Source organism: Dicentrarchus labrax, unplaced genomic scaffold, assembly GCF_905237075.1.
Source record: "Dicentrarchus labrax unplaced genomic scaffold, dlabrax2021, whole genome shotgun sequence".
Taxonomy (NCBI): Eukaryota; Metazoa; Chordata; class Actinopteri; family Moronidae; genus Dicentrarchus; species Dicentrarchus labrax.
Genome location: NW_026136723.1, coordinates 24,404,325 through 24,426,046, shown reverse-complemented (window position 1 = coordinate 24,426,046; position 21,722 = coordinate 24,404,325). Strand labels below are relative to the sequence as shown.

The window sequence follows — 21,722 nt, the reverse complement described above, 5'->3', positions numbered from 1 at the left end:
TGGGTGTGTGAGGGGCGCTGCTAAAATAACTTTATACATTACACCCCTGAAATGAATTTCACACTGAGATGGCGTTCGCTGCAGTCAGCGTTACTATAGCAAGACAAATGACAAGCTGGGAGGATGGGAAGAAACATAATTTATACACAAGATCAACAACCATCACTTAAAGAATAATTCAATTATCAGAGGCATTGCTTTAATGAAATTAAAAATAATAATTAAACATATCTTGGATAAAGAGTCTGGCCAATGAAATGCTGAGTCACTTTGAGATTGATGACCCGATTATTACATTTTGTTCCAAATTACAAAAATGTATTTTGTCAACCATCAGTCAGCAAGTGCTTATGCAATCTAACCACAAACAACACAGACAACGAAATAACCCAAAAGAGAGGGCAAGGTTTGATCAAACAGCCGCTCCTGAAGCTCTAATCCCTGCCTAACAGAGGGTGAAAAGACTGAGTTAATATCCTCTCCTCAGTTATTATGAGATTCAAACAAAAGGTTCCGCTGTTTGCATTCTACAGTATCACAGTCCTCCTCCCAGTGAGAGCTGGGAGCACAGGAAACTGGAAACTTTATTGACTGGTGCTGGAAACTGATTAACACACATGCACAAAGAGGCGGACAAACACACACATAGATGTAAACAAGGTCAGAGAACATGTGAATATAACCACATACTGTATGTGACAAAGCTGACTGCACACTGATGTGAAAGGAACTGCTGTTTGTGACAAATGAACACACCTCTTTATTGAGAGGATATGCTCAGTGCTCTGGCCTGTGGAGCGTTGCCCACATTAACGCTGCCATCTGCTTGAAGTCAGAGGTGTGTCTGTGTGTGTGTGTCTGTGTGTGTGTGTGTAAGGTAGGTGTGAAGATGGCAGTCTCACAAATGTGCCACAGGAGGGATGATTCAGCGAATCTACTCTAACAGATTACTTCATCCTGTCATGTGGCGTGCTGCAGCTGCCTGAAGCAGAGCACAACAATGAGGAGGATGCTGGTATGCTATCACTTCAGCTACTGTAGCTCTCTGTAGCTCTCTGTTGCTCCTGTCCTATGAAATACCTAAAATAATATGTTTATATCATTCCTGCTAAAGCCTCTGTCCAGGATTATTCTTCATGTGTCATGTATAGGTTTGCTCTGTGCACACAAGGTGGCAGCAGGGGTTCTAAACCAAAAGGAACACAGTGAGCTGGGATACGAATATTATCCCTATCTATCAAGGGTTCAGGTAGAAGTATTCAAGAATACAGAGTAAGTTTTGCTCCTTTTATTTTGGAAGGAAAGACCTTTCCTGGATTGACTGTACTGAAATAAAGGTGGTCAAAAAATTCAGTGCCTTCATTTACTGCATGTGAAACACAGCTCAGATCAAACATCTGAGGGATAAGAGAATTATAAAATGCTGTATATGAAATATGGAGTACACACAAATGGGTCATTTTGTTTTAGGCGAGTGTTCCCCATAAAGCTGTCCTGTGTAAGTGGAGATAAAAGCTGAGAATGGCAACTGAAGGGGGACAGATACCATTGAGTCCTGCAGCAGGTCTTCCAGTTTGCTCAGTCTGCTGTTCTTGTCACAGGTGTACTGTCTCTTAATGGTTTCCTGGAGCTGGCGTAGGTACGACTCACAGTCCCGGGCATCACTCATAAACTGACAAGAGAGAGAGAAATGGATGGAGAACATTAGGATGTTTTGAGAACGTCTAATGGGCGACATGTGTTTGCAGCCAGAGACCTGGAGCTATGAGGCAAGTAAACATATTAGTTTCCATTATAAAGAGACAAGAAGGATATTTAAGAAACTTCTTGCTCAGAGGTCATCATGTGGATGTGGTGAGAAATACTGTGAAATTGTAATAAAAACAAAGCTGTATCTGGAAGATTCTTCAGATTCATTTATTTTCTTCAATATTCTCAGTTTTCTGCTCGCGGGGAAAACTATAATGATATTTGTGCCTCACCTGGAAGTATGCCGTGTTATCTTTCAGATGTTGCTCTACACACACACAGAGCTGGTTCACCCACTGCCACTGAGTTTGCAGAGCTGCACTGTAAGCCTGATAACATGTACAGAGACGGAGACAGAAGGAAGAGAGAGCACAAATGTTTCTGTCACACTGCAGTTACAGTACAAGCTTCCAACGGTAGCTACAAGGCATTGACGGGGATGTTTGATTTTTTATTTTCCCAGGCAGTTGCTGAAACTTCTGTTCTTCTACTTTGTTCTCTTCAACTGTGCAGTAATATGTAGTGGTAGAGAATAGGTTGAAAAAGCAAATCCCAAATCAGTATGATTACACAGTAAGTTTCAATCCATGTTTCTATTGGACACAGTTAGCAATTCGTACTGTTCGCCAAAAAGGGTCAGAGTTTACTTACTGCCCTTTTCAAGCTAATTTACGGTTTTAAAAATGCATGAAAACAAAATGTCTTGAGGGGAACAGTCAAGGAAAAAAAAAAGAAAGGAGCATTTTGGTTCAACTGTTCCTACAAATGAGTCACAGAGGCAAAACATCTTTAAAAGGTCATTCAGTCTAACTGAATAAAGTCATAGATTCACCTCCACAGTCTGTTTGGCTGGATGGTTCTCCTGACACAGACAGTTGGCTGTTTCCTGGAGCGACCGCATCACTTCTTGTTTGTCATCCAGCTCTAACCTCATTTCCTGCAAACACAACAGGAAAAGAAGAATGGTAGATTACAGGATTACTGGCCTGATGTAAAAATACTGTTTCTGTGCATGTAAACAATACTTCTATTTGGAGTTGTGATACAAGGGAGCTTGTTTTGCTTAGCTTTGTCTATACTTTGTGTTTTTTGACTTGACAGAGGAAACCATCAGTGTATGCGTTTGCCCTCTTCCTCCACTCACACTGTATAATTCTCTCTTGGCGTTCATGTTGGGGTTGTTGTCGCTCCAGTCGAAGGCAATCTCCTCCTCCTCCCTCTCGTTGAGCCAGATCAGCTCCTCAGTGCAGTGCGACACAAATGCGTGCAGGCTCTCCAAGCTCCGCAGGCGCCATGACGAATGTTCCTATGGCAACCACACAAACATCATCGTCATGCAGATCAGCAGTGCAGAGAGAAATTTAAAAAAACATCCTCTGCTCTCTTGTTGTTTGTATTATACATGTTGGCTTTTGGTGCACTTACAGGGATTTTTTAGGACAGGGTTAGGGTTAGAGTGTTAATCAGAATAAAGCAGTGTGAACACAACAACTTTCCTACAAGCCCATCAAAGCAAGCGACTAATAGCAAATAGTGCAAAGAAGAATGTGAATTATAGGCATATATTGAACCTTTTTGATATGCTTTTTTAAGAAGAATTCCTTTTTTTTTTAAGAGGCATTATTCTCTAACATAAATTGTCTTTTAACTCTTAAAGAATATAATTATTTTTTCTTTTTTAATGACTAAACAATAAAGCATGATAAATGGTTAAATGATATTGCTTGCAGTTCTGGAAATTACAGAAGTCTCTACTTAAATGCATAGTTATACTGTATGCATCCTTGAGCATATACTTTTTTGGTACATTTGTGGTTTAGAAGTGTAGAGTACAGAAGTTATACTCTACTCTACTTCTAAGGATGCTCTGGATAATATTATCATTTAGGCTGCTCTGTTACATGAAGAGAATGGAAGGCTTCAAGAGTTAGAATTCAATCAGAAGAAGGAAGAAACAAAGGGCCATTTTATATAAGAATACTAACTAAAAAGTGTGCATACAAACAGTGTTAGGAATTAATGATGTAAAACAGAAAATATATTAAGAGACAAGAACAGAAGCAAGAGGGGACAAAGAAATAAAAAGAGAGAAAGGGGGGGATTTGGGGAAAGGAGTACAAAGAGAGCAGATGCATAATTGTGTGTTCTTAGCATTGGGGTCCTGTCATGGTTTAATGAGATTAACTGATGAAGGGGGTGAACTGAGAAACAAAGAAGTGTACACTTCCACACACACACAAAACCTCAGTTCTTTATCTGAGACTGACCACTAGTTTGCAGTATTGGTGCTCCAGCTTGGCCAGGGTTTCAGAGTAATTGCTCTTGAAGTTGGTAGAAACTTTAGCCTGAGGAAGACATTCTTTGTTACAAACCAAAACTCTCTGCAGAAAGATCTCTGTGTTTATGTATGAGTGACGTGTGAGTGTGTGTGTGTGTGTGTGTACCTCATAGCTGCGTGCCTCCTGTAGGCTGTTAATTAGCTCTTCGACTGCAGTGTGTATGATGTTGTGCTCTTGGAGGTTGTTTTCTACAGAGGGAAGGTCTGCACCCCATTCAGCACGCTCCAAGAGCTCCTGAAACACAGAGGAACATCAGGATGATTAAAATCAACACGGCTCTCAACAAATAAAAAATATTTAATATTTTATCCCCATGAAAACAATTTATTGTCTTTTTTTAGTTCCTGCTCTTATTCTTCTTTTTAAGGACTTAGTCCTCAGTTTCACTTAAATGCATTTTTTCAGGTTTCAAAAGCCTTTTGATGGTAGTTTAGATTTTTTAAATTATGTTTCAGTAACATTAGTGCAATTTAATCCCTTGAAGCAAGACTTTACCACAATGTTTCTTTTCTTGTTTTACAGCCTTTTGTACAGGATCTAAGATCCACTTCATGACATACACACATCTTCTAAAACTTTGTCTAAGGTACGGAGCAAAAGCAAAGAAAAACAAAAAGATTCTCATACGTGAGGATTTGTTGTTTTTTTATATGGTTGGTCAAAAAAAATTGGAAAAAGAAAAGAAAGAAATTTGAGAAACATTTGATACATTTTAATGGCCATTCTTTCCAGTATTACCAGACATTTCACAGGCTAAATGATTCATTAAATATTGAAGCAAATAATCAGCAGATTAATTGATAATTAAAAGAATTGTTGTGTCTCTAAGTTTCAGCGTTATAAAGACTGACCTGTGTCTCCTCCACCCATCCGAGCAGCTCGTAGATGAACCTCAGGCTCCCTTCGTCCTCTGATGAGGACATGGCCACTAGCTGGGAGCGGGCCATTGGTCGCCGCAGGAGTGCGGCACCGACAGCTCCCATTGCGCCCACAGCTCCCAGCAGTGTCTGCCCCAGTGACAGGCCACTGTCTGTGGCTCTCTGGCTGGTGTGCTCTGCCACAGTGCTGCCCAGGGCCTGGGTGAAGTGGCCTTTCCTGTAGACGCTGGAGCACTGCAGTCTGAGGGAGACCAGCTCCTCTTGAAGGCAAGACACTCTGGTGATGTGAGACCAAAATATTTGATTACTGGAGGGGAGACTTGAGTTGATTTCCCCAAATAGGTACAGTCATTTAAAGATCTGACCCTCTCTCAAAGTCTCCTAATGTTAAGCCAGGAATGCATTAGAAACAACTGCCTTCAATGGTTAAATTATGTGAGAAGAGAAGAGCAGAGAGAGAGAGAAAGAGTTTTCTGTGAGGTTTGTTCACAAAATGCTAAAAGGAAATGGCAGTTTTTCAAAATGGCTATTTCTTTGTTTCATAACAGCACTCATGGAGTCGCATGCTGATGAGCCACAAAATTGAGTTTCTCTTTCATCACTTTTTGACACCACCGATATACATCAGAGCATTTTTATACACTTTATAAGCAGCAGAAGACAGAACACATTAACTGTAGCAGATAATTATGGGATTTAATGGCAAAACACGATGCAACTTGTTGACCTATAATGAAGTATAATGAGCTGTTTGTATGGTATTTGGTAATGGTAATTGTCTATATGATACTAATTAATCACAGCTTTGATTGAGTTGGACCTTTCACTCATTCCTCATTTGGGTAAACCAAGCCAGCCTCACCTCCACAGAATCAAAGTCAACACCCTAAAACGTTCGCTCCACGCTCACCTGAACGCCAGCTGCTCCACCTGGTAGTATTTCTCTTCTCGGAGGACTTTAAGCTCCTGGTTGAGCTGTCTGATGAGAGACTCGCAGTCCTGCAGGTAGCAGGCCAGTTCTCTCTCACACTGCACCGCCTCGCCGCTCTCCACTCGAGACATGTCCTGGACACCAGAGGAGGCACGGTTTTGATGAGGTTTTGCTTTTTTGTTTATTAGCTTACTTGGCTTATGTGTTAAGGTTTCTTTTTTTATGAGCTATGTTGTTCTGCAGTTTAGTGTTCCCCAGCCACAGATTCAGTAAACAATACAATGAAACCAAACCGATTTTATGAGAAAAGCAGCAGCAAACACCAGCAGGATTACTCCAGTAAAAATAATAATAAAGAAAATCAGGGTTACATGACACATGACAGTATAAATAATAGTGGATAAAGTAAAACTTGAAAAACCTGTTGAACATCAATGATTTTGACAAGATTCTTATTCATGCAGTAGGTCAGATGATTGGCAACAGAGCCCAAAAAGATAAAGATGACAGAGGAAAGAACTGGACCATTAACAGTTTTTTAAGTTTGTCTCTAGACAAAGACAAGAGACAGTGTTTGCAGAAAGCAGGGGAAAGTGGTGAGGGAATATTTATTGTCCCAGAAGGGCACTTGCTTTTACAGCTTGCACACATTAACACATTGTAAATTACCACGCCAAATTATCCAACATTTACCCAACATAAACCCCAGGACCCTGCATGTGTGTGGGTGTGTGTGTGTGTGTTTAAGGAAATTAAAAGGAAGTAAGATATGAGAGAGGTTCAGTACTCACAGCCTGGAGTGTGTTCTTAGCGAGGGTGAGTTTCTCCTCACAGTCCAGAGCCATGTTCTGGATCTTATTGGCCCTCTGAAGCAGTAGTTCTAACCTGAAAACACACACACACACACACACACACACACACACACACACACACACACACACACACACACACACACACACACACACACACACGGAGGTTAAAGGGGCATCTCCCTGACAAACACACTTGATGAGAAATTGAACACAAGGAGATGCATCAGCACTTTTGATTTAATTACATACATCCTGCTGAAAGTAGATATTTGGATTTGTGTGCATGTGCATGTATCAGTGTGTGTGTACCTCTCCACAGCCGGCCGTAAAGCCTTTTCTCTCTCCAGCATCTCCAGGATGAGTTTGCCCCACTCCTCCTCGAGGTCATTGGGATGGAGGCCCTGAGGAAGCTTGATACGACCGAACTCTATCCACACCTGGACACACACACGCACACGCACACGCACACAGTGAGTATATATTTATCATCCCATCATGAGTCAGTGGAAGTGCACACACCATTAAACGCTAACAAACTCCATTACGTCAGACTTAAATCTATGAGCGATCATAAGTCACACCACAGACAAACACTCAGTTAACATCAGCTGAGTGAGAATAAAAGAGGACCTATTATCGACCGTCATGTGTTTGTGTTCAACAAAACAATCTGCTGCATTGATAACAGCAAAAGTGGTGGAAAGGACTTTGCTTCAGGAGACAAATGTATGACTCAACTCGCACAAACACACCGATTTTCTCTCTTTCTCACACTGACATACTCCTCATCCCCCTGAGCCGAACCCCATGATGCACAATGAGCTCTGCGCATGGTGCCAAGTGTTGGTCACCTCTTCCTCCATCCCTACACTGTTCTTTTTTAGCCTCATTCATGTTCTTCTCCGCTCATTCTCACCTCCAGCAGTTTGTAGAGATGTTCAATGTGACCTTTCTCAATCTCCTTTGCAGGGATCTCCGTCTCTTTGAAATGGACGTACTCGTTGTAAAGTGCCTGAAGGAGAAGAAAGACAGAAGTTACCGATGAGCCCTGCGGGGTCAATATTAGAACCGACTGCGTTTAAGGTCAAACACAAAGTCAATACCTGTTATCAGAGGTAAAAGCTTTGTAATCACGGTCTCTCTCCCTGGGTGGTCATTAGCCAGTTTCTCAACTGTCATCTCAAGCTGTGTATTCATTTTCCCTCCCTCCTTCTTTCCTCTAGGTCTTTAGATGTCGTGTTGCCCGTTATTTTGCTCACAGCAGCAACCTTTTTCACATTATGTTTTTCTTCCTTTTTCAACTTCACGCCTCTCGTCTGCAAATTCATTCCTTTTAATTCTTCACTCCTTCTCGCTCACCTTACACCTCTGTCTGATATTGTCCATTTCATTAAATCCTGTCACTCCCTCCCCTTCCCTCTGTCCCTTTATTTGTTCTGTCAAGGTTGTACAGAAATTGCTTGTCAGTTGTCTGTTCTTCCTGACTGCATGTTGGTGGGACTGAAGACAAAGAGCTGAGAAAATACACAGGGCTTTGATTTCCACCACAACCAAATGCATGTATCTGTGGCAATCAGTGGTAAATCCTTGCTGTTTTGAGGGTTATTGGTCCTTTGAACCCACTAAAGAGAGGGAGATTATTGTCTTCTCTAAAGCTTCCTCTTCTCTCCAACATTAATTTATGCATGTGATGAACATAAAGGACTTAAAATAAAATAAAACCTATATTAGACAAATTTTGGGTGCTCACCTTGAGTTCCACAGGGTTTTGTGGAAAGTTCTTGTTGGCCATGAGGGCCATATGCTGGCGGCTCCACTGGAGCAGAGAGGAAAACCTGGACTGGTACTCTGACCAGCGCTGGTCCACCTCCTGATGATGGAGGAGAGAAAACAAGGAGGGGATAGAGGAAGAGAGCAACAGCACTATTAAATTAATTGCATAATTACTTGAAAGTTCCGGGTCATTACTCAGGAAGTTGCATCCTTGAGTAGCAAACAAAATGATAATTACACATTTCTACATGAAATGGAGCAACAAAGACAACTGAAGTTTGAAGTGTAATATGAATAATAATTTAATTTAATGGGAATGCATGTAAGGTGAAGGAATGCAGTTAAAAACAGAAGAAGAAGGCACAATACCCATCTATACTAAGCTCAAACATATAAATGGTCGCACAATAAAAGTGGTGTAAATGGATGGAGCAGAATGTGACGTACGTTTGCAGTGATGCCCTCTCCTCCCTCAGGGATTTTAGGGAAGGCATCATAGATGGATGAGACATAGGTGATGACCGACTTCTCATCTGGAGATGGAACATCGACGTCTGAAGGGAAAGAGAAAGGCAGAACATTAGACAAATAAGCCTTAAAAACTGCAAATAACATGCAGAAAGATTGATGTTTATCACATTATCTGTTAGAAGAAATCATGACATTGGAATTTTAAGGTTAACAAAAAACTTATTCTTTGAATTAAACTTAATTTAATGGACACAATGTCAAACCCTAACAACTAGAAAATAGGTGTAACCATAAAATATTAAGATATCAAAAACTAGCCAGGCTCTGCATCTTGTGTGCTACAAACATGTTTGTTTACAACACAAATAAAAGGCAACAGTTCCAGAGAATTAGACCATTAAGAGAATTAAGAGAATCACTGGCTGTTAAAATGATAAATGTACAGATGAGACATCAACTCAACATTCAAACCACCAAAAACAAAAGTATCCAGTTATGTTTGTTGGGCCAGTTTGAGCAAGCTGCTGGCTGGATGTAGCATCAATGACTTCGTAGCAACAGAGGGAACGCACAACAATACTCAATACCTGAGGGGAAACATCAAACATTCAGCAGTATCCCACCCACTTCCAACTGACAAACTCAGATGACTCAAGAGGACAACACCAGTCAAAATGTACCTGTTCCTGAAATAATTGGCAGTGCTGACTGGATTTTAAGGCCTTTTGTAAAATATAGAGCCATAAAGAGAGTATCTACAGAAAGGCAGAATATAGGGAGAACACAGCTAAAAAAGACAGTATTTACTGTCATTCATTCAATCATTAGGGCTGGCTGGCATGTTCTAATGTTGGCGGACTTCCAAAATAAATGCTGCAAACAAACAAGACAGAAAACCTGCATGAGTAGCATATATAATATGTAGTCGTTGACTTTTTCTGTTGTTTACACCGTTTATTAAGAATCCCTGGACACGAGCTAATTAGGCAAAGCTCAGTGATTACAATGCATACAAAGTATTTTAGACTGTAAACGGCCAGAAAGTCAACCTCCGTTCTACCCTGAACGGACAGGCGGGGGGAGGGGGGGTCAGTTGGTCAATTAATTCATTCAGATTAACAGCCTCACCCTCAGCGTCCAGCAGTCTGGTCACCCCTAACGACTCAGCGATTTCGAAGGCCTGCTCGAGGTTCTCCCGGTTACTCTGCCGTGACACCACCTCCATGTCGATCAGGTCTGGCCTGGAAATCAAAAACAGAGGGGATGTGTTAGTGTACTCTACACGTGTGTGTGTCTGTCTATCCTGCCTCTAACCTGGCATATCTGTTTAGCAGCCTGCTAAACACGAGTATTTCTGGTTGCCTGTAGTGTTTAACTGCCTAAAGTGACTTCAATAAGTATTGAATGAATATCCTTGACCTTTTATGTGTTTTGGTGAATTCAAGCAGTTTAAAATGAATTGTCTAAACACTGTGTTGTCTGAAATACATGTTTTAAAAGGTATTAAATTCTCCTGAATCACAATTTTGTTGAAGCATCTTTTTCTGAGTAGTTATTTATCAGCCAACTGCAAATGCATTTGAGCAGGGGTTAAATGCTTATTGACTAAAAACACCTAAATTGTTAATGGGAATGCTGGTATCTGACTAAACTACTAAAAACAGGTGACTTGCTTGTTCATCCTCTAACCTGTATCTGTGCAGCAGAGCGTTGAACATGCGTCCGTCGCTCCAGGACGAGGTGAAGTTGACACAGCGGAGGCCGGGGTAGCCTTCTGTCGCCTGCTGGCTCCATAATAACAGCTTCTCTTTGGCAGTGAGGTCGCCTGACTCGCCACTCACATAGATCTCTGAAATCTGGAGAGAAACCGGGAGAGAGAGACAGAGTTTGGGTTAATATTGGGGGATGTGATCAGAAATCTTGTAACAGTAATTCTCCTTCGAACGGTGCTGCCAAATGCACTGAAACAAACTGAGCCACAACCCTGAGTCTACTTTGCAGAATCCATCAATCATGTAAATTTGTATTAAATAAAAAATCATAGGAATTCGGCACATTTCACGTTTCAATCATTTATTATTATGTTCTATCTTAAGGCATCTCCACAGCAGTCTCATCATGGCAACATACAGTCGACAAAATGAGCTTTAATCTCACATAACGTCCCCATTACAGAACCACAGCCACAATGAGTCGGCAGAAACAACACACTGCTCTGGCTGTATGAGACAAACTCACTGGAAAGGTTTTAGTCACTTTGATTTAAGCTGTCATCTCCCTTCGAACCCCTCATTCTTCTTCCTGATAATCAATAACCCTCGGTGTGTGTGTGTGTGTGTGTGTGTGTGTGTGTGTGTGTGTGTGTGTGTGTGAGAGAGAGAGAACGAATATGTGAATGGCTTTGGTGTGCACTTCTATAATAATGTAACAGTTTTTTTCCAATTTCCTCAATCCATCATTTATGTCGTAGCACTGCTCATTAGCTCATGCCCCAACCCCACCCAACATTTCAACTCCTCTCCTTTATCTCCTTCTGTCTCGTGCCCCCCCCACCACTCCCCAACCTCGATCTGTCTCTTCAGTTTTTCGTGTTCTTTCATCTGTTCTGCCTCAGATGCTGATCAATCTGCTCAGCCTTCTCATCCTCTGCCTCTTCTACATTCAATCCTCTTCCTCACATAATTTTCCCTTCCCCTTTACCCAAGGTAAACTGTGTTATTTTCTCAGCCGGAGAACTTGGAACGGCTGCTAGCCTTTAAAAAGCGCCACAACTAGTTTTTATTTTAAAATATCAATCAGATTTTAAGAGTAGGGTTTGCATTTTGGTGCATGCTCCTGAGAGTACTTTAAGGACATACAGTCCATGTTAACTAAAGTCTTGAAGTGAAGCTTCCATGGAGACTGACCGCTACTTTATCTATGGGGTCTACCCACTGAGCTACAGGACCACTTTCGCCATTTTCCCTCAGCGTCCTGCTTCCTCTCAAACCGTCCACAGGGACAAAGGCAGAGTGATGTATATGCAGTAACTGTCTGTGCTTGGCTGTTGTTATTGTCATTAGTATTCTTCTGTCATCCCTTCGTCCCTCACTCATTGACCAACACTCCTCCCTCTCTTTCTGTCTTTCTGTCCCTGCTGTTAATATATAGAGTAGTATGAAAGTCCAGTGAGTGCCAGGAGACTGCAGCAACAGCCAAAAAGACAGGGAGGGGGGAGGGAGAAGAGAGAGAAGGGAAAAGATATGAGAAAGAGTAGCAAGGCCAGCAACAGAGGAGAGGGGGTGAGTGGCAACAGCATACTGCATATAGATACCAGTTTCACATAATGTACTATTGTGTGTTAAATTAAAGAAAAGCTATACATATATACATACATGCAGAAACACAAAGTTTAAAACTTTATACAAGGACACCCAAAATAAAACACACTGCAGTCAGAACTACCAGTATGCTGTCATACTATTAACATGCCAACAGTAACCCCAGACACTCGTCTAAATACAACACGCCAACATCCATACATCATCCACCAAGAAGTGTGTAATATAACCAGCAGGTTAGTATTTCTATCAGCGTCTCGTTGAGTATACATATCATCACAAATAAAGATACATAATGGAATTTGTGACTTGAATGGGAAACAACAAATGTGGATTCTTCTGTGTGTTTTCCTGCAGACCTCGGTCTCTCTGTATGCATCCACAACCTCCTTTGCAGAGAAATACAGAGCATCTAATCCTCCATCTGAATATTGATACAGCTCTCTGTGTGAGGGCTGCATCTGCACAGAGAGCCTACACTCCCACCACCACAACAGTATCTCATCCACTACTTACTGTTGTGCATGCCTGCCATTGGTTTATTCATAATATGTATTTATATAAATGGTTTTCAAGCGCTTCTGTCAGCAATAGAGCGGTGATAAAATAATCTTAACTCAAGGTTCACTAGCTTTTTCAGCAACTTTTGACTGTATCTCACTGCGTTCTTCAAAGAATGAAGCTGCAGCGAGCGAGAGAGCACGGATCTGTTTCCAAATGTACTTCATAAGCTGTTATAGAACATTAACTAGAAAACCATATTGTTTGGTTACGACTGGCTTGTTACGAAACATCACACACAAGTAACACACATCCTAATGGCACAGTAGTTTAAACATTTTGCGAAGCCGACACCCTGCGCAGCCATTACAGCATGTCAACTTAACATCAGCTGCTTTGTTAAATTAGCCTCCCGGGGGCTCAGCTAGCAAACAAAGCCAAAAACCAACTGTTTAATGAACTGAACTGACTCCTCTGAAGCTCTAACTTGTAGCTTCGGAGCTAATGACGAGAGAGCCACCTGTCCGAGTAACCTAACCCGTCAGCTCTATCTTATGAGACTGTTTACTTTTACTTGTACAACACAACACAACAGATGTGTTAAAAGTGCCTTTCTTATTCTTCTCCATTTGACATTAATAATGGTGTCCAGATAATACGATTTGTGGCACAATTAGACTTCCTGCCTCGATGAATGAATGAATGATGGTAAACATCCACATGCATTTTTGCAGACATCAAACTCAGTGGAGGCAGCCATTCAGACAAGAAGACAATGCACTCATACTGTACATGTGAACATGATACATACTAATTTCCACCAAGTATAGTTTACAGTTTACAAGTATAGGCTACACAAACAAAAATAGCACTGGTCACATGACATGTTGGACTTTACATGCCTCTCCAAGACGGGCATCAGTACATAGTATACTGTACATATCAGTGTGTGCATGTTTGAAGTCCTGCTGTAAGACAGTTGTACTGTATATATTTACATGTGATGTGTAACTATACTGTAGATGTGTATGTGCATGTCGGACTCAGCCCTGAGAGTCACACAGATAAACATACAAGTTTGCAAACAGAAACACACAGATCTGAAGAGCAGGTGGAGGCAGCAGCATTCAGTGCAGCCATGATCTAGTCAGAAACATCTATGATCCCCCTGGGGCTCTGGACCAGCCCTCTTTTAGAAACATGGTCTCTTTGAAGTTTGGTGGGAGAGGAGGGGGAGCTAGGGATGGAGTGAGGAGATAACAATGATGGGAGAATGGAGGGTGGACAGGAAGAGGAGATAAAAGAAGAAAACATATCTTTATTGGCACTTGAACAAGAAGCACCTCTGTAAAGCTCTGGCTTGAACTACTTAAGCAAAAAAGGATGGATGGATGGATGGATGGACGAAGGACAGACAGACAGTTGATGGATGGATAGCTGGATAGCTTCAGACACAGCAGGACGGGTATATGATTTTAATGTGTGGTTGGAATCCCCTCGAGGCTCGACAAAGCAGCCGTCTCACTGATGAATGCGCATTTCAAATCCCTTTTTATGCAGAGAAGGGCGTCACACAAACCCACATACAAAAGACAGCTGCACTTTAGACTGAACACAGAGGCATCCTGAGCCATACTCTCATGACTCTCATGACAAACACACACACACACACACACACACACACACACACACACACACACACACACACACACACACACACACACACACACACACACACACACACACACACACACACACGACAGGAGTATTGATTATTGCTTCCCAGCAAAAACCCCTCTTAAGCAGGTATCTCTGTGGATCTACAGTATCAGTGTTTACGTGTATGTTTCTCATGACTCAGCAACTGTGCACACAAGCTGACATGACGTGAGCTGCTGTACTGCACAGGCATACTGTACTGCCTTTATAATGTGGAGGAGAACTGAACAAACTGTGGCAGCCGTCGTGAAAAGTGCCAGTTCATCTGCTGTATCGCTGCAGTGGCTGCAGCAGGCTTTTCATTTTCAAGGTGAAGGAGGGCTGAATTGCTGTAAGCTAGCACAGAAAGTCTCTCTCTCGGAAACAGGTTTTGCAACCCAAATATAAACATATGCTGTACAAAGAAACATGGGGCTCAACTTATAAGCTGAGGTCTACACAGATGTGAATGTATGCATTGAAAGACACTGAGCTCAGATTGTCCAGTCATGAAGTGAAACTGAGTCATGCCCTTCACTCAAAACAACACATTATGTGGGTGAACTGCATTATCGACCATATTCCTTAATTGTTGTAAATTGAAGCAAACAGAGAGGAAGAACAAAAAGAAAAAAAATTCCAATTTCTTTTAAAACTAACCTGGTACCGAGGAACTGCACCACAGCTGCTTCTTAACAATACAAAAAGGGGTTTAAAGATTTCCTTTAGACAAGTGAAGTAATGTCCTTGCAGGTAGAGCTAGTAACTTCAATACTGTTCTAGTACCTTCCAAAATGAGTCTGTAGCACTGTATCAATAACCAAAAGCTGGGATTAAATTAGTCGTACATTTAACAAGTTTTGTTAATAAGGTCTTTTATAATCTAGTACTCAGGTATCGTATCAGCACTTGTACCTAAAACTGTAAACCAATATCCAGCCCTACTAGCAGGCCACCTGTGACAAGGCAGCAAACTGTCTAGAATATGCTGGAGACACAAACTGTCCAATGTAATGTAAAAAGACTACAATGTAAATCACCAACACAATATGAACCGATTTCACCTCTCTTCTTTCCCCGAGCAACCTTAACCCTTGTCAACCAAAACCATCAGGGCTAGACAGACACAGGCAGATGCACATAATTATATTGTGTGCTATTGAATTGGTAGAAAATGACAAGTTTCAGTTTGGAGCAAGAGGGCACCCTGTCATTTGAAGCAATGACCCTTCTCTCTCACACACAAAAACACCCGGTCTGTATGTCTCCCACACTCTAACAGACGTCAGGAGTGACAGACTATGTGTGGTGTGAGGAAAATAACAAGCAATGGAAGGAGACCAAGGAGAAGAAAGGAAGGGAGGGAATAAGTATACTGGGAAAGACGGATGGAGAGACGGTCTGTGGTGCGTTGATTAGGCTCTGGGGACAGAGTCGGAAAGAATGGAGAGGCACAGTGCTTTGTGAGCTGATAACACACATACACAGACACACATGCATATATAACCCTTCATGACCACAAATACGGTGCACAAATGACAACAAAGGCACCTTTCAAAAACCCACTCTCATACAAATCAAGAGTCGTAAATGCCTCTCCGTAGCACTACAGACCACTGGTTTGAAAAATGGGATCAGCAGACCTCCACATTTAACAGGTTGCACAGCTAAATGCAGAGTCTAATGTCACTAAAGAGACATTTACTTCAAATAACCCAAATGGTTAAGTTGATTAATAACTTATTTCAATTTTCATCGCTATTTTCTTGTTAACAAAAACATTCCTTTATTTCACTGTGGTCGGTGTCTACATCTGAATCTATCTGGACTCCTAAAAACTGACCTTTCACATTTAACTTCCCTACTGGGATCCTCTGGATTAATCAATGAATAACACTCAAGACAGAGATGAATATAAAGCTCCAAGAGAGTTGGCTAATGGATTTGATGTGTGGATTACAAGAGGTAAAGGTAGATAGAGGCAAACCTGTGGTAGGAATTTTACAGTCGCCTGTTGCTGCAGTGACATGGGACTCTCCATCATGGAGTCCAGTCTCTCTGAGGAGCTACTGGTAAGACCGCCCCAGTCTGTTTGACTGGGAGTGGTGCCCGCTGTTTCTGGTGAGGTCATTGGCAAGTCGCTGGCGTAGCCTGACTCCAACAGAGAAGACTGCTCCTGTGCACGACCTGGAGTGTCCAAGCTAAATCCCTTGATAACCATAGTCTCCTGAATCCGCATTTGGTTTGAGGACATGGGGGAATCCTCTGCAGAACTTTTGGCTCTACTTTTGTCCTCCTCAGACAGTTGGACTTTGAGAATATTTCCTGTGACAGGAGATGGGGCATGGGGCTCTTTGTACACCTCTACCTCACTGTCACTTTCGCCCCTCCACACTGGAGAGCCAAAATCACTGGGGTACACTGTCCTCACCACACAGAGTTTACCATCCACCTCACGAATATGGACGACACCTTTGCGCTCCCTCCCCGAAGGTGTTCGTACTACCCCTAATGTTCCTTCTGGTCCACCTTTAATCCCCGCATCCCCCCTTTCCTCTCTCTCTGCCCTCCCCTTGTCTTTTTTCTCCTTCTTCTGTCGTAGTATCCAAGGTTTCTCTAGGACCCCTTGGACTTTCTCCCTAACACGACAGACTCTCCCTCCACCTGGAGTGGTACTGCCAAGGGCTGGGGCTGTGTTGACTGGGGTGGTGGTCGTGGTTTGGCTTGGGATGCTGGAGACATCTATGATGGCACTAACAGTGTCTTCCTCCCCTGGAAGGCAGAAAACTCCTTTCCAGGCAGGGCTGGGCTTCGGGGACACTTCAAGTATCCTGCTGCCCAAAAGGCCCCCTACATTGGCACTCACAGAGCCAGGGGAAAGAGTATTGCTGTGCAGATTAGTTTTGGAATGAATCAACTGGGTATCAGGCACTGTTGTAAGAGTCCTAGCTCTGTTGCTAAAATCTGAGTCTGCTGTTTCAATAACTGCAGCCTTTTCCTCGTCGTCTTCATCCTCTTCCTCTCTTTCATCAGGTTCATGGCTTCTTTGTTGCTCAAAGTCCTCCTGTTCTAACTCTCCTTTCCTGTTCTTCTTGCCCTTGTGCTTACGTCTGAAACGGAGACGCTTCTTTGGTGAAAGTGGGGGGGCTCCACCGAGTTCCCCCTCCTGAGGAGGCCTGACACAACCCATGGAGTTCCCCATGTCTTTGATGTTGACAGATAACAGTATATAAAAAAGTAACCACAGTAAATACAGTTAATCCATCCGAGATGCCAAATGAATGTTCATTAAGGTTTGAATTTTTATTGCAGTTATCTCAGAACAATCCTATGCTCCCCAAAAAGAGAGACACTAGAGAGGAAATGTTCAGATAGGCTGGCAAGTGACTGACAGCTCCCTCATTAATCTGACACTGTGAGTAATGTGAAGTTAGGAAGAGCAGGTTTAACTCCATTTTCCATGGCACCATCTTAAATACAATCCGGTGAATAGAAAGATGGATTGTATGAGCTGTCACCAAAGGAGAGAGAGGGAAAGTCAGTCTTCTCCTCAGGCAGTTATTGGTTCAGTCACGAGGCAGGCAGCAGCCGGCTGACGTATCACAGGTCCCTCCTGTCCTCCCTCTTTCCTTCACCTCACCTGACTTGGGTTTAGGCAGTGCGCTGGCCACCCGTGCTCTCTCTAAGGGCCCTGCTGATTAACAGTGTATATGTGCTGGCAGCTGGATGCTTTACTTGGTCTTCTTTCTCGATCCCAGAAGACATGTGGTCGAAGTCAAGGACACAAGGACACAGTTATGTCAGCTGAGCCCCATGATGGAGTAAAAAAAACGTGTTTAGGGTCAGGCGTCTGATTTATCACCGGGCTTTTGGCACATGAGCCGTTACCTGGTGTAAGGCAATGTGTCATACAGGATGAGTGTAGGAGAGAGAAAAATGTAGTGCAGTCCAGTGCTATTCAGCCCATTAGTGAAGCTCCAGCCGTTTCACACACACACACTGCATGTGACTGTATGTGACTGAGTGTGTATATACTGCAGGATTTCTGGGAGTGTGGAATCAGTAGCAGTCATATCTCAGTTCTTTATTCAATGTCATAATTCCTACCAATATGAGAGGTGACTGCTACTCAGTGTGGGGAAAAAACATGACCATAGTCTGCTGCAATTCCATTCAGATTCTTCCTCCCATCCTCGATAAACCACAAACAAAGCAAGGTTAAGATTTGTTAATCGTTCCAGGTGCCGCTGTAATCCAAGAGCTCTATCTACACTGAGATCTGGCATCTATCTGAGGTCATGAATTAATGATGCCTCTCTCCTACTGTGGTAATGTTATTGCAGTGCAAGAGGAAAGAAGAAAGATCCGTAACGCAAGTCAGCCACACAACAGAGTTCGGTAGAAATCCTATCTGGCACGGTACTTGTAGTGGAAGTAGTATTAACAGTGATGCTGTCAATATCCCCTGTAGTAACGGTGAGCTCGGTGTCTCATTCTGCCGAGGCAGCACGGTTTCCGGATTGGTTGTGGGTGAGAGATAGTGTGCAGTCAGCCAATGCTGCCACAGATTGTTGGGAGACTCAGCCAATACTCTGACAGCTTGTTAAATACTCAATCAGAGCATCGGCATCCCACCCCAATGCTTCTCCTTGTCATCCTCCCACGATTTATCCTGCTCATTGAGCTGGAGTCTCATGTGATGTGTCAATCCTTTCAGTTTGTGTGTGTTCCTCCTCTTAAGGGAATGTTGTTGTCAATATGTTGGAATCCAAAATCGCTGGCGTGAATTTCTCCCATTGACGAGATTGGCAGAAAAGTTAAGTCTTTACAATGATCATCTAGGGCAGACAGATACCTGTGGAATCAACTTGCTGTAGTCCAGAAAACACAAAAAAATGCTGCTGTGTGCCTTAGAAGGGTGCTGGTCTAAATCTGGAGGCAGCTAAACGCAGACAGACTCCACCTTAAGCTCTCCAGACAGCTTAGCATCACATGCCTCTTCCCTGGATACCAGTCTAAAGATTCCCCCCACCTCGATGTCAGATTCCCTGAGGACCAGAGTTGGCTGGGAATTGTGTTCCAGTACAGTCCAATCATAAACCTCCCGTGTCCTGCTGTCTGCCAGTTACTCAGGCAAGCTTCCCCTTCATCAGGTGGTGCAGTGCGACGATGCAACAGCCCGACAAAATCCACAGTTTGCAGGAGGTGGGGAGTATTTAGTCCATGTCTTACTCAGAGACATAAAAAAAAAAAAAAAACAGCAGGCTGGGGGGAAAAAGGCTCTGGTTCTGTTTCTCCTCTCTGGTGCCTTTTCGTCTCCTAATAACTCTTCACGTCCACTAGATCTAATTAGGAAGAGACATCTGGGGTAGGAGCCAGAACAGGACTCTGAGGCAAAAGAGGAGGAAGGGAGGAAGAGGCTGGTCCCTTGTTGGCTTAGCTAAGGTCTCGTCAAGATCCAGTTGTAGTAGCAGACTTACTTCAGGTACAGATGTATATCTGGAACAGAGCCAAAGGGATTCAGTGTCCAGTGAAGGGCAGTCCCGAACTCCACGCAGCACAGCGGCAGAGGTTAGGACAAGAGGGTCCGCACTCCACGTCCCCTTAAATAACAAAGACATGCAGGGAGCAAAAACGAGAACACAGGGCGTCTCCGGCTAAAAGGAAACCGTGGCTCCGTCAGACAGGCATGGGTGGATTGATCCGATTGATACGGTGGAGGCTAGAGAAACAGCAAGTGTGTGGCTGTCCAGGAGAGAGTATGAGTGTGTGTTTGTGCCTGCGAGGTTGGGCGGTCCCCTGGTCAGCTATGTGAGTCCTTCTGCATACGTGTCCACGAATGTGTCTTGTCCTGCTGTGCATTTGTGGTTTGAGGCCTGCTGATCGGGGGAAGCCGGGAGCTTCAGTGACAGCAGACAGCCTGGACTCGTCTCTCCCTCGGCTGGCTTCACTCTTCTGCTCTATCCCTTGCTCACAGACGCCGGCAGAGGGAGAGAAAAGCTTTTATCTCTCGGCTGCTGCAGCTTCACACTCTCTTCTGCTCGATCTCTCACTCTCACAATCCACCCCTCCCTCCTTGCTCTCCTCCTATCCGCTTCCTCGTTACTCCTGCCTCTCTCTCTCTCTCTCTCTCTCTCTCTAGCTCTCTCTCTTGGCTGTTAGTGAGCAGCTTTCTATGCCACAAACACACACGCACACACACTTGACCCAAAAGCTTCCCTGAATGACAGGCTGCAACAAGGACAGCAAGAGAAAACAGCAAGCAGGAGAGAAATCAAATCTAAATCAGACTGTTGCGTCTATGCAACATTAATGAGAAACGCTTCAAACACTTCAATCTGTTTTTCTCTCACTCTCTTTCCATCTATTCCCCTCAATCTTCATTCTGTCCATCAAGCTCCAGGTTATGAATGGATCTCGGGTTAAAGGGAGAGGAGCAGGGAGAAGGGGGGAGTGAGGAAAGAGATTTGAGGGAATTAAGAGAAAGTTGAAAAGGACAGAAGAAAAACAGGAGGGGACGCTGGACGCTGTGAAAGGATCACAAGGGGGTGGGGGGCGCACACACACGCACGCACACACACACACACACACACACACACACACACACACACACACACACACACACACACACACACACACACACACACACAAGCAGTTAGGGTTAGTAAATATAGTATGAGTCAGTAGAAATGCGAGATCTTTTTATACCATCTATACAGAAATATCGAAGCGTTTAATATCGCTGGCTGTATTAGGTCCTTGCAGGTAACGTTGAAATCAATGAGCAGGACTTTCTAATGGTAACATGGAATATGCTGGATTTAATGTGATGAGCTACCTGGATTTTACGTGATGAGCTACCTGGATTTTACAGGCATTTAATCCACCGGATTAGCCCCAAAATAGACCTTTTCAATCTGATTTTTAAAAGTATAAACTGTTAGTGCTGTGCTGAAACAATTGTTAATGGATGGATTCATTGTTTAAATCACTAATGTCACACATTTTCTGGTTTCAGCAACTCAAAATGTGACAATTTTCTGCCTGTTATATCATTGTCAATTGTGTTTTTGGGTTTGGACTGTTGGACCAATAATAACATATAAATAGTAACGTAGCATTCTGATTTGAGCACAACATCTTACATACTGAACACATTTAAGGGCCTGTTGCCAGTCTTAAAGCCTCTATAGGCCTCCACCCACCATCACTGCACATAAGTAGGATAACACAGCTCATACATACTGTAC

At 43.0% G+C, this 21,722-nt stretch overlaps 1 protein-coding gene across 30 annotated transcripts in view; it reads right to left on the bottom strand.

Annotated features, from left to right (window-relative positions):
• Positions 1 to 21,722, bottom strand: part of macf1a (microtubule actin crosslinking factor 1a) — a 224,325-nt gene that overhangs the window by 94,652 nt on the left and 107,951 nt on the right. For 18 of the 30 annotated variants that reach the window (XM_051391458.1, XM_051391467.1, XM_051391460.1 and 15 more), the window contains 15 exons: positions 10,643 to 10,809; positions 10,082 to 10,194; positions 8,930 to 9,036; positions 8,460 to 8,579; positions 7,626 to 7,721; positions 7,019 to 7,146; positions 6,689 to 6,782; positions 5,877 to 6,031; positions 4,940 to 5,243; positions 4,194 to 4,322; positions 4,017 to 4,094; positions 2,894 to 3,055; positions 2,582 to 2,686; positions 1,983 to 2,078; positions 1,547 to 1,672 (listed from right to left, as the gene is read on the bottom strand). In XM_051391458.1, coding sequence (XP_051247418.1) covers positions 1,547 to 1,672; positions 1,983 to 2,078; positions 2,582 to 2,686; positions 2,894 to 3,055; positions 4,017 to 4,094; positions 4,194 to 4,322; positions 4,940 to 5,243; positions 5,877 to 6,031; positions 6,689 to 6,782; positions 7,019 to 7,146; positions 7,626 to 7,721; positions 8,460 to 8,579; positions 8,930 to 9,036; positions 10,082 to 10,194; positions 10,643 to 10,809 — 1,980 coding nt within the window. Of the gene's footprint in view, positions 1 to 1,546; positions 1,673 to 1,982; positions 2,079 to 2,581; positions 2,687 to 2,893; positions 3,056 to 4,016; positions 4,095 to 4,193; positions 4,323 to 4,939; positions 5,244 to 5,876; positions 6,032 to 6,688; positions 6,783 to 7,018; positions 7,147 to 7,625; positions 7,722 to 8,459; positions 8,580 to 8,929; positions 9,037 to 10,081; positions 10,195 to 10,642; positions 10,810 to 16,459; positions 20,518 to 21,722 lie in introns of those variants that run through there. The other 12 variants (XM_051391447.1, XM_051391454.1, XM_051391449.1 and 9 more) reach the window with 3 other exon arrangements.